At 42.7% G+C, this 12,903-nt stretch overlaps 1 protein-coding gene and 1 pseudogene across 1 annotated transcript in view; both read left to right on the top strand.

Annotated features, from left to right (window-relative positions):
• The first annotated feature begins 99 nt into the window (after positions 1-99).
• Positions 100-12,903, top strand: part of Dnhd1 (dynein heavy chain domain 1) — a 65,656-nt gene continuing 52,852 nt past the window's right edge. The window contains exons 1-7 of the mRNA XM_010644289.2: positions 100-506; positions 641-714; positions 968-1,799; positions 5,517-5,690; positions 7,776-7,979; positions 8,059-8,169; positions 10,361-10,517. Coding sequence (XP_010642591.2) covers positions 651-714; positions 968-1,799; positions 5,517-5,690; positions 7,776-7,979; positions 8,059-8,169; positions 10,361-10,517 — 1,542 coding nt within the window. The 5' untranslated portion in view covers positions 100-506; positions 641-650. The remainder of the gene's footprint in view (positions 507-640; positions 715-967; positions 1,800-5,516; positions 5,691-7,775; positions 7,980-8,058; positions 8,170-10,360; positions 10,518-12,903) is intronic.
• Positions 6,267-6,808, top strand: LOC104876309 (annotated as a pseudogene).

Below are 12,903 nucleotides of genomic sequence, written 5' to 3'. Positions count from 1 at the left end.
TTCTCGGTACCTCAGATCGTCGTTCTTTTCAGACCCTGTGGGTCGTCCGCGGGCCTCTCCGGGCCCCGCCCACATGCGACCCCACCCCATCCCGGTTGCCCCGCGGCGCTACGCCCAGGCTCGGGACCTCAAGGTCTCTTAACCGTTCTAACAGCTGGGAGCAGAGCAGCTGCTGGCCTCGGCTCGGGATCCGCTTCCCTTGGTCCCCAGGACGGACGTTGCCCCGTCCCCAGGAAGGCGCCCTCCCACGAGCTCCTGCGGAGCACCTCCTCCGCCTTCCTCTTTTAAGCTCACTCCTTTGCCCCTTCCTCCTCTAGGTTCCATTGCACCCCGACCACCTGTTCGTGGTTTCACTCCTTTGGCTTTGTGTCCTCACCGGCTTCTCAGCCTGTGGGCGAAGCCGTCAGGGGACAGGGGCTTTGCAGCCTTGAATGAAAACTCGTTCCTCCCCTTCATCTGATCGCTGCCTCCACTCGAGCTTCCTCTCCGCGACAGAGGTTCTCTGGGTGAGCCCTCGTCGGTGAACCTGCTTTCCTGGTCAAGTGATCCCTTGTGTGCCTACCTCTCTGTGTGGGGGTGGCTGTGACTAGGGGGATCCCGCGCCTGGGACAGAGTCTAAGTGCACCCGCTTCTCCAGCAGGCGCTGCCCAATGAAACGCCGTCAGCAGAGCTGGCCCTCTTCCCTTCCTTTGCCTCCCATACCCCTTAGGCCAGGTGAGGGGGCTGGGCGGTGGGAGGAACTCCGGTGCAGGGAGGGCTCCTACCTCTGACCTGGGCCTGCTTCTCAGTCTTTGGGCAAGCAGCAGGGAAGTATTGAGGGTCTCCGGAAAGGCACTTTGCTGGTCTGCCTCTTCTGATCCATCCTTTTTCTGGTCCTGGGTCCTCTCCTTTTCCCCCCAACCCCACGGACTCTGCCCAGAGCCTGAGGGCCCTTTTCCTCCCCACTCTTCTGGGCTGGGCCACGCAGGTCAAGTCCAGAAGCAGAGAGCCTGGAACTGGCATCTGGAGCCTGAACTGTGGGCAAGGTCACTTCGACAGCAGCTGAACGCCCAGCTCCTCTTGGGCCTGAAAGACAAGGGTTTGTCTCTTGATGCAGTATCATCGGATACCCTGGACTCTTGGAACTCAGTGTGTAGCGTGGACAGCACAGCAAAGCCCCGGACCTTCCAGACAAGACAGAGTCAATTCCGTATGACAGCGACTGACTCGGAGCAGTCTACAGTGCTGCAGCTACTGCTAGCTGAGCTCCAAACTCTGTTCTCAGCTGTGCTGCAGGACTGCAGCCCAGCAGCTTGGCGCTACCTGCATGCAGTACTGGGTCTCCTGCCTCCGTATCGTGAGTTGCTAGTTGGTCACCTTGATTTGCTACCCTTCCTGGAGCAGCTATACTGCTGGACACCCTGGGTCCAGTCCCAACTCCAGCTCGACCTACTAGGTGCCATAGACCAGGCTTTTCCCCCAGACAACTCTTTGTTATGCGGCACCTCCCATGTTGATTGCCATCCCCGAAGGAAGAGGTTCCATCAAGGGCCCTCGTGCCCAGCCTGCCCTTTTGTGCAGGCCCGGTGGGGTGGGCAGCCAGTAAAAGAGGAACTGGCCACATGGCTGCGACCATTGACACTGCCTGAGCTACAGCACTGCCTGGGCATTATCGGTGCTGAGATGGCCCTGGAAGAGGCCCAATGGTTGGACGGTCTTAGTCTTCTGCCCTTGGCACTAGCTACAGACATCCCTGTGCAGTATAAAAGCAGCGACACTAACAACATAGAAGAGGAGCCTGTCGAAAGCAAAGAAACTAAGTGAGTGACCCAGTCGGGATTTGAGCAGAGGAGAAAAAAGTCCATTTAGGGTGCCTCTAGGGCCACTTGTGGCCTACAGCCAACTCACTATTGTGCTTAATTGAGCTTATGGATTAGCTTGACCCCAAGCTGAGTTGGTATGAGGCTGCTCCTACCGTTTTGTCTGCACAATAAGCCTAGTGTCTTAATGTTAATCCCCACAGGGAAATGCAGAAATTGAAGTCAAAAGTCAGCTATCAGGAAATCAAAGCTTCAAAAAACAACTTGACTTACCACAGTTCATACACTTCTTTCTTAGATGGTGCCAGAAGCCAGCTTAGTTCTTTTTTCTCACTCTTTCATGATTATTGAGCTTCGCCTCTAGGCCTGACTTATGCTGGGCCCTAGATGCTTGGTAGCGGATCTTTAGGATACTCCTAGGGAGCGCTTGCCTCCACAGGTCTGTGTAAGCTCCATGGCAGAGTATAGTAGGCAGCACCACTAGATGGGATTTCATCCTGCTCCTTTCAAGCTTTTCATCCTGCCTTCCCAATGTGGGCTTTCTGACCCCTGAAGTAATGATTTCCCCCTAAATTATGGCTGTCTGAGCTCTTCAGGATTTCAGAATGCCTATAGAGACTTCCTCTTTTGAAGATATTTTAGCGTTACTCTTTGTAGTTTTCCTTGTCCTTTGGCTTAATTTTCCAGGTGTTTTGTAGTTCGTCTATGAAACATTCACTGTCTGGGAAAAAGGTTAGTTTCACCTTTAATCAAGCTTGGCTTCCTCAGTTTTTGCTCTAAGTTTATGCCTGGGTCAAATTTCTCCTGGAGTCTCAAAGATCTGATAGTGGACTGGTAGGCAATAATTTATGCCTTTTTCTTTTTCAAAGAGCTGCCCTTTGTCCTGAGTATAAGTTCCCCCTTCCCCTAACTGAAATGACAATGGGGTGAGATGTTGGGAAGAGAAAGGGAACCAGTTCTCTTCCCTTGCTTTGAACCTGGCAATAAACCTCTGCAATTTAGCTAATAAAGCTTAATTTACATTATTTTCCAGGACTGGCTGCTCAGGCATTCATTGAATAAGACCTGCTAGATGCTGGGGATACAAGACAGGGCAGATCCAATACATTCCCATGGAGGCTTACACTTTAGTTAAGAAGATAGATATAGATACCGTAACACAAATAAAATATAATTATAGCTTGTAATTAATATTGTGAAAAAAACAACACCATCTTTCTTCTGGTTGCTTTTCTGGGGAGAGAGGCAGAGAGAGACAGGGACAGAGCGAGAGATGGAGAGACAGAGAAGAGAGGAAATGGGAAAGCACATCAGAGGAAGTTGGGGCTGGATTAAATTAGCAAAATATCTTACAGTTTAGGAGGCATCATTCAGTAGTGTTCAGTGCTACTAAGGCAAGTAAGAATCAGGAAATTATAAGCATTTAGCAACAAGGAAAAGTTTGGTGCCAGCAGTTTCAGTGGAGTTTGTGGGAGGATTATGAGTGGAAGATGAAGTGGATATCTCTTACTATTCTTTCATGACGTTTCATTTGAAAGGAAAAGATAGTAGAACAGCAGCTTGAAGTAATTGGTGTCTGGATAGGATTATTTTTAAAAGTAGATGTTTATAGCCGGGCTTGGTGGTGCATGCCTGTAATCCCAGCACTCAGAAGGCTGAGGCAGGAGGATCCCTGTGAGTTTGGGGACAGCCTGGGCTACATAGTTCCAGGTCAGTCTCAACTACATAGTGAGACACTGTCTCAAAAACCCAAATAAATAAATAAATAAATAAATGTAGATGTTTATAGCTAGGTGTGGTGGTGCATGCTTGTAATCCCAGCACTAGGGAGGCTGAGGCAGGAGAATTGCTGCAAGTTTGAGGCCAGCCTGGGCTACATAGTGAGTTCAAGACCAGCTTCATAGTAAGGCACTGTCCAAAAAAAAAAAAAAGTAGATGTTTATAACCCTTAAAACAGTTCTTGAGAAATAGGTACCTAATAACTATTTGTAGGCTAAATTTTGCAAAAATGTAGCTCAATGTTAGTCTTCCCACTACATTTTTGTCTATTTTGGAAAAGATAGTTATTTTCCATAAAATTTTTAATTATATTAAAATGTTCTGGATTTATTATTATTTACTTATTTATTTGTTTTGCTTTTTCTGTGCTGGAGATGGAACCCAGGATCTTAAGCATGCTGAACATATACTCTACCCCTGAACTGATCCCCTAGTCCTATTGCTATTTTTAAATGAATTTTAAATAAATATTTCAAAATTTTTGTTCTAAAATCAAAAAATTAACAGGCTAAGGTAAGAAGAGAAGATTTAAAATATATCATAGAGAGGGGCTAAGGTTTCCAGAGCACCGATAGATTAACCTTGCAGAGAAGAAAGAACACCTCTTCCTCTCACATTGGAAAACACAGATAAGGATGTGGCAAGGCAACTAAAATTGAGTTCGTTCATGGCTCACAGCTATAGTTTCTTCCAGGCAAGAAAGGTAACAAAGAATGGGATTAGGTGCTTGGCAGGGCCAGGCATGGGGTTAAGGTACATAGCTTGAGGGACCTGAAAGAGGTGGCTGCTTGAGAACTTGTACTAAGATATAAAAACAAATTGAGCCTATAATCAAGATTGGACACTAGAGATCTGTAGAGGAAACAGTATTCTCTATTATATGAGCTTCTGAATCTACTATATCATATAAGGCTTTTTTTTTTTTTTTGTACCAGTGATCGAACTCGGGACCTTCCACTTGTGAGGCAGATGGCAGAACCACTGAGCTAAATACCCCGCCCTATCATATAAGGTTTTAACTGCTAAGGAAATGAATAATAGCACTTATTTTATTTAAGATGACCTGACCCAATATCACAGTCATAAGCCATATTGTTGATATGATCTCTAGAGCAGGATTGCATTGTAATGCTTGAAGTGATAAAGTTTGGGTCAACTAATGATATTACTATACTTTAAGGCTAAATTAAATCATTCCTAGGTTCTTGTTGTTTCTCTTTGTTTTGTGCTATGAGGTCACCCCAACCAAAATTATTAGTGAGTTCTTAGATGATTAATTTTCTTAGCAATTTTGTTGACCAGTGTGGTTAAGAACAAGAAGATGAGACCGATGTCATAAAAGGGTAAGAAGTTGAGACTAATATGGTAGAAGGATAAGAAGATGAAAAGGCTTCAGGAGATTTGAAGGACACACCACCAAATCATGGTTGAAAAAGAAAAGACTGAAGTTTAAGTGATGATGATGGGAAGGGCAAGAATGGCGATGGAATTGAGAGCAATCATAATAGGATAGAGATCATACAGGATCAGGAACCAGGTTCAATGGAAGCAAAGATAGGAGATCAGATCTAGAAGGTTAGGAAGGTTAACAGAGAGGAGATATCCAGGACAGTGAACTTACAGGATGATGAGCTGAAAAAAAATTCTTCCTATTATTTGTACACAATATTGTGTAATACTGACGTCATAATAATCACAGTTAATCCAGAATGATTATTCATTTGAAAGGAAAAGGTTCACACACTGTAAATTGCAGGACAGATCCAGTTTTGCCCAGTATGTGACATCCAGGTATAGGTAGTAGGCAGGCCTACAGTGTTATGTCACACGCCCTCAGATACCTGACCTGGCTCCTTTCACAGGCTAGCAGTGGCAAGGTGCAACTCTAGGTACCTGACCTCTTTCTTTTCCTTTTCTCTCTTGATCTTTTGTATACAGGTCTTGGTTTGACTATGAAGTTCCTGGGGAGAAGCCCTTCCGAAAAAGAAGTACTAGCTCCTCATCTGAGGCTTCGTTCTCAGGCAGCCAGACATTGACCGTTTTGAATACAGAGAAATACCTGAAGAAGATTCACTTCCTCTACCTCAATGTGGCTCCCAGTCGGTACTTTCGGTAAAAGCCTGTATCCAGACCTCTGCTAAGCTGCCCACTCCCGGATTTCCTCCCCTGGAGTCTTCCCCTTCTTTTCCTCCCCATGTCCATTCTTCTCCCCTTCTTCCTCACCATGCTTCTCAGCTATCTCCACTTGCCCTTCTTCACTTCTCCTCAGCTCCTCTTGTCTACAATCTGCCTTGTTTTTCCTACCCTTTCTCTAACAGCCTTTTTTCTCCATCACCCTTTTCTCAGCTTTTGCTCCTTCTACTTTATTCTATTCTAGAATGAAACATTTGATCACAGCCTCAGAAGCAAATTTGATGATAATCTCATCCAACTTCAGTGAAAAAAATCAAATGTTTAAATCTTTATAGTATTTGGGAAGCTTTGTTTCTTTCCAAAGGCATCCTGTTCCTTAGACTGAATCAAAATCTGCCATATTTTAACTTCCATCTCTTGGCCCTAATTTTATCTCTGGGCTATAAAAACAAGTCTCCTCCTTCCATATGACTTGTGGCATAACTTTTCTCCAAATCTTACTTATTTTTTAAAAATATTTAAATTTTAAAATGTTTTATCTATTTATTTTGTGGCATGAGGATTCAACCCAGAGTGTTTCACATAATAGGAAAGTGCTCTACCTCTGAGCTACATCCTCAGTTGAATTTTAAAAATTGCAGTGGTGACAGAATGGGGGTCCCCTGTCATTGCCCCAGGTGTGGCAGCTCTCATAAGATCACTATGTCTCTATGTTCAAAAACTGGCCCTTCTTGGAGGGCTGCACCTGCACCCTGGAGCAGGGGATGGCTGAGGCCCACTTCATCCACTGACCCAAGGAGACCAAGCCCGATTTGGCACAGTGTGTCTTCTGCTCAAGGAGCCGGAAGGCTGGTAACCCGATGACAACCCCATAGAGGAGCATAAAAAGCGTTCATCTGGCTGTTCCTTCCTTTTTGTCAAGAAGCAGTTTGAAGAATAAACTCAGCAAATTTTTGACACTGGACAAAGAGAAAGCCAAGCACAAAATTGCAAAGAAAACCAACACTTTCAAGAAACTGCAAAGAAAATCCACTGTGCCGTCGAGTAGCCGCTGCCTTGAAGAGAATCCTTTGCTGTGGTCACCGATCCTGGAGTAACAATCATGTCCAAGGCATGGCCCAAGTGCTTCCAACCTTTCTGTCCCTTAGGAAAAGAGAGCACCAAAATTTTGAAATTGGATACTTAAACTGATTTTCATTTTCTCTTGAAAGTAACACCAGTGGCTCTTCTAAGTGACTGCTGCTACTGACCACGGTGGCTACATCTTTTTCTTTGGTAGCTTTTTGTCCTCCAAGTCCTGGAACTTACTAGGTGAGGAGTGAGTGAGGAAGAAGACAGTGTCCTTGTGACTGGACCTGTTTGTGGAAAAGAGAGTTAAATGCCAATCAAGGGGTTTCTGGTCTTGATGTTTCCATTTCTCTGTAAATCAGTTAATGTGTGTTGGGCTGCCAATAATTCACCTGCCCTTTTCTTGTGCGCTTTCTGAGAAGAGAGCAATGGAATAAATTAATTTAAAAAATCGTTGTCAACTATAGTTTTCCTACTGTACTGTACAATGTTAGAAGTTACTCGTCCTCTCCATCTGTACCTCTGTTCCAATTAATCGTTCTCTCTCCGTCCTTCCTTCTCCCCACTCCTCCCACCTGTGGACATTTTTTCTGCATTTCAGCAGGCCTGAAATTGTGATGCATCTTGCAAATAGACGGATTGTCACATTGGAAAAAAATTTTTCCTCTCAGTGTTTCATAAAATAATGCTGTAGCATTATTGTCATAAACTTCATGGGATATGAGCTGTCTAGGTCAGGAGATAGAACTTGGACCAGGATAGCGACTTTTTTCTCTCTCTTTTTTTCCCTTTTTACTTTTTTCTCTTTAATAATATTTGTTCCATTTTTCAGTTTGAAAATCACTCTGCTCTTTTTCCCATCTTCCTATTTTCTTCTGCTTTCCTTCCTGCTTCCTTTTTAATCTCCAGCCTTTTCATGTGTCTTCTTGAAATCTGGACAAGTTCCTTCAGTTTGTGCTGAGCTCTCTCTCTCTCTTTTTTTTTTTTTTTTTGTAGGCCCTATGACCTAGTGGTGGTGCCACCAAAAAGGGTGAATCCTGAGCACTACATCTTCTCTCCCTTTGGGGTCCTGCATATACATCCCGAGGAGGGCAGTGAGGCTATGACACTGGGTGACTGGCACCACCAGTCTGTTCTCTGGCAACAGCTCCAGTTCATTCCGTTCTTTAAGTATTGCCTTGTACGCAAGGCCTTGACCTGGTAAGTGATGGTGGAGTTGGGACTGGGGGAAATGGATGGCTCAACACTGTGTTGGTTGTCATTGACCTCTAATCTGTAGTTGGAAGAAGAGTGTGAGGTGGCAGGGCCTGTGTCGGCTCCGGACTTTCCTAGGGAATCACCTGCTCTTGGCTGTGCCCCACTTTGGAGCTGGGCTTCTCCATATTAACAGGTAAGTTTTAATACAATTTCAATGGATTGTTAAAATTATTTTCACAAATGGTAGTATATCACTGCAGAAAAATTACAAAACAGAAAAGCACGTAGAAAAATATCTAATCCACTACCCATAAATAGCCATCATGAACATTTTATTATATATATCCTTTTAGTCTTTTTTCCTATTACATATAGAAAATGTGATCCTATATTACATAGTCAGTATTTTTTTCTCTGAATCATATATTCTGAACATGTAATTACTTGTCCTTCTACATAATCTTACCTCAGATACTACACAATTATTTAGTGTCAAGCCTTGGGGAGTCGAACTCAGGAGTTTGAATGCAAAGTCTTCTCTTTGTTCTTCCCGTGCTGTTATTTTACTCTTTTGGGGAAGGAAGGGGAATGGGAAGGTTGCTTACTTTCAGTACTTTCTTGCCTCCCTTCATGATGCTTCAGCTATTCCCAGGTATACTCTATGATAGGAGTTACAAACTCAAATGTTTGTGGGGCCTCAGCAGGAGGTATGTGGTCGTTAGTAAGACATTAGGGATAAAGGGGAACTCCAGTCTAGACATTACATCTAAATAGAGCAGTCACTTCCCAGTTACAACTAATTGTTGCCATTTGGGAATATAGATCCAGTGTGACCAGCCACTTTATTTTTCCAAGATTTCCTGGAAGTCCACATTTTGTGATAAAATACTTAATTTTAACTGTTTGGCTTTGATTTTAATGAAAACAGTGTGCTGAATAACTCTTAGTGATGCTCACTGGAAAACTTTTCAAGCTGAATTTGACCCACTGTGTGTGAGTTTGCAGCCTCTGCTCTAGGTAGATTCCATTCTCCAGTGTCACCTAGTCATCATGGTGTAATTCAAAGCATAAGAGCTTGGGAGAGCGGACAGATATGAATTTATTTTCTGAACACTAGCATGGAGTTCATTCTTTGAGCCTCAGTGTTCTGATCTGAAAGCTAAGATAAAGATATTTGCTAGAACAACTTAATGGGAATGAAATGAGATTGTGGATATGTAGTACCAGTAGGCACTAAATAAATGACATCCATTATGATCATCCTGTATCCTTTTTTGGGGGGATCTTCAATATTTTTAAAGGATATTTACAGATAACGGAGTTCTTTGAGAGAGAAGAGGAAAGTAGAAAACAAAAGTTGGTTGCAGGGGATTTAGCTCAGTGGTTCTGCTACCTGCCTTGCAAGTGCAAGGACCAGAGTTCGATCCCCAGTACCACCAAAACAAACAAACAAACCAAAAAAAAAAAAGAAAAAAAAAGAAAGAAAAGAAAAGAGTTGGCTTCCTCAGAGATTGTCAACCTATGGAAAAGTCACAATTTAGCATTTGATCCTAAATCTCATTTGTCTAACTATACATTTAGGAACTTCAGGTTCCCTTATTCCAAGGAAGAAGACTCTTTTTCTCATTTTATATGTTGGACCATTGATACTATTTGGCATTCTCTTCTGGCAAAGAGATCACTAGGTATATTATGCTAGTCAGCTTTCCACTGTGACAAAATACCTGAGAGAAATGAAAAGAAAAAAGATTTATTTTGGCTTATGGTTTCGAAGGTTTCAGTCCATGGTTGCTTGATTCTGTTGCTTTGGGTTGGTGGCAAGGCAGAACATCATGGCAAGGGAGCACATGGTGGAGCAAATCTGCTCAAATTATGGTAGCAGGAAGAGGAAAGAGAGGGAGAGAGGGAGAAGAGAGAGAGAATATGCCCTTTAAAGCACATCTCCAATTACTTACTTCCTCCAAGTAGGTCCAGCCTCTTAAAGTTTCCACCACCAGTCCATGGTCCATTAAGTTATTAATCTATAAAGGGATGAATTCTTTTTGACCCTTATGGCCCAATCATCTCCCAAAGGCTCCACATCTGAACAGTGCTGCACTGGGGACCAAACTTTCAACACATTAGCTTTTACTGGACCTTTACACTAGAGGTAATCATCAGTACATACCATGAGTCTTCCAAATAGTTCCCAGCCAGTAACTTTCTGGGTTTTAACTTTTCCAAAGAACACTCAAGAGAAAGCTGTCACCATTGATCACTGAGAATATTACAGTCTTCAAAAACATTTGCTCAGTCTGGGACAAGCTGGATTTGGAACAGGTCAAAGATGTCCAAGGAAGGAGGGCTGGGATGCCAGCTCTAACTAACTTATTCCTTGATTCCAGGCTTCTGCAGGAGCTACACTCTGTGCCCTGGCTACCCCAGGAGCCAGATCAGTGCTATGAGCTACTGGATCTGAAGAAGGCTCTAGTCAAGGAGAACAGGAAGGCTCTACAGTTACTCCATCGCTGTTTGAACCTCTGTACTTCTATTCTTCAACTGGTAAGAAGCTCCAGATTACTGAGTCTTTTCTCCAAACTGAGCTCCCCAGAGTTGCATCCTCCTCTTAGTCAGCTCCTCCTAGGATCCCCTGAGTGACCTGGACCCTGCAGTTGGCTCACATCTATTGTCCTCCCTAGCAACAGCAGTCTCTGCACTGGGACAGATGGATCATTAACAGACGAACAGATTAGGACTCAGACTTTCCCTAAGGGTTGCCCCTGGCCTAGGAGCAAAGAGAAGAAGGAAAATAACACAGTCTACTTTGTGGGTTGTTTGTTCTAACATTAGGGAATTAGGGATATTAGAGAATTTAAGAAGTGAGACCTTGATCTTTCTTGCAGCTGGAATTATCTTTGTGCCTATCTTGAAACTTTGGCAGATTACTGTGGCTCACACATGCATGCAACAGTGAAATCCTTCCTAATTGTATCTGAGGTGTGCTCCCTGTCTAGGTGTCTGGGAGGTCCTGTTGTGTACTGGCCTCTTGCCCATGACTTATTATCATGACTGTTAGGTGTTTGAATTAAGTTAGGAGGCAGGACCTTCGGAAAGTGATAGGTCCCACAGATGGGGTTGTTATAAAGGGGCCAGTGCAGCCCCATTTCACCACTTAGCTCTCCCACCTTTCACCACTTAAGAACACAGCGTTCCTCCTGTCTGAAGGGTGCAGCGAGAAAGCTCTTACCAGACCTTGGACTTCCCCGTCTTCAGAACTGTAACAAAATTAATTTCCATTCTTTGCATAGTACCCAGCCTCAGGTGTTCTGCTAAAGCAGCACAGATGAACTAAGACAACTGGCAACAATCTACTATTGCTTGCAATTGGTATAGAAAGTAAGGGACAGTCTTGTGGGACTGAGCCTTCAGCTGGGGGGCATCTGAAGCTATCTCCAGGTCAATAGCATTAGAGTTGAGTTAAATTATGGGACATGAAGTTAGCGTGTACAGAAGAACTGCTAAGTATGTGGGGAAACCCTCACACATCTGGTATCAGAAGTGTTGAGTGGTGTGAGAGCAGAAAAAACACTGCTTTTCCTTTTACAGATTTCTTTATACATTCTAAATATGCATCAAATATATGTAATGCAGACATCTCTTCCAAGTATGTGGCTTACTTTTTTCACTATTTTAATGTTATCTTTGGATGGGCAGAAACTTTTTGTTTTGAGACAGGGTCTCATTATGTTGTTCAAGCTGGTCTTGAACTCAATATGAAGTCCAAATGGGCCTCAAACTAGTGGTGATCCTCCTGCCTCAGTCTCCTGGATTTTCATTTTCTTAAAGTTTATTTTATCAATCTATTTTCATTAGTCCCCTTTTAATTTTGCTGTTTTTGAGTGTTTTGAGTGGTAGTTTAAAACATCTTTGCCTACACCAAGATTATATAGGTATTCTGTTTTCTGAGAAATTTTATTTCTTTATGTTTTAGATTTATATCTATGATCTATCAAATTGATTTCTGTATTTGGTATGAGGTAAAAGTCAAGGTTTATTTTCCCACTTATCATGATTTTCTTTTCCCTCCTTAATAGTAGTGGTATCTTTTTTAAAAATAACATGACTTTATCTGTGTGGGTCTATTTCTAGATTCTCTATTCTGTCAATTAGTTTATTTGTCAATGTCATAGTGTCAATTATTATAGACTATATATTATAATAAGTCTTATGTTTGGTATCATAAATCCTACTACTTTTCTGTTCTTTAAGATTACCATGGATGTTTTGGGTTCTTTTGAATTTCCATATAAAGTATGGAATTGACTGATTAATTTACACAAAATGACCTATTTGAATTTTCACTGGGCTTGCTTTGACTGTATAGGTCAATTTAAGGAGACTTATATCTTAACATTTAGTTTCCTAAATATTACTCTGATCTCTTCATTTATTTTGCCTTCTTTCATTTGTCTTACCAAAGTTTTATAGATTTCTTATAGAAGTCTTAAACACTAGCCAGTTGTAGTGGTGCATGCCTGTAATCTCAGCAATTGGGAGGCTAAGGCAGGAGGATCGCTGTGAGTTTGAGACCAGCCTAGGCTACATAGTGAGTTCCAGGTCAGTCTCAAGTACATAGTGAGACCCTGTAAAAAAAAAAAAAAAAAAAAAGAGAGAGAGAAGTCTTAAACACTATATCATTACACTTACTACTAGAAATTTGGTGGGGTTTGTTGGTATTATACATGGTATTTAAAAATATCATTGTTAGCTGGGAGTAGTAGTACATGCCTATAATTCCAGCACTTGGGGGGCTGAGGTAGGAGGATCACCTCAAGTTCCAGGCCAATCTGGGTTATATGGTGAGTTCAAGGTCAAATTGAGAGGCTTTGTCTCAAAAAAATTAAATAAATTTAACTTTTAAATTTTGGGGTGGTGGTACATGCCTAGG

Source organism: Fukomys damarensis, unplaced genomic scaffold (assembly GCF_012274545.1).
Source record: "Fukomys damarensis isolate Sample0158 unplaced genomic scaffold, DMR_v1.0_HiC HiC_scaffold_16, whole genome shotgun sequence".
Lineage (NCBI taxonomy): Eukaryota > Metazoa > Chordata > Mammalia > Rodentia > Bathyergidae > Fukomys > Fukomys damarensis.
Note: the sequence above shows the minus strand (reverse complement) of the source record. Positions and strands in the feature narration are given on the sequence as shown.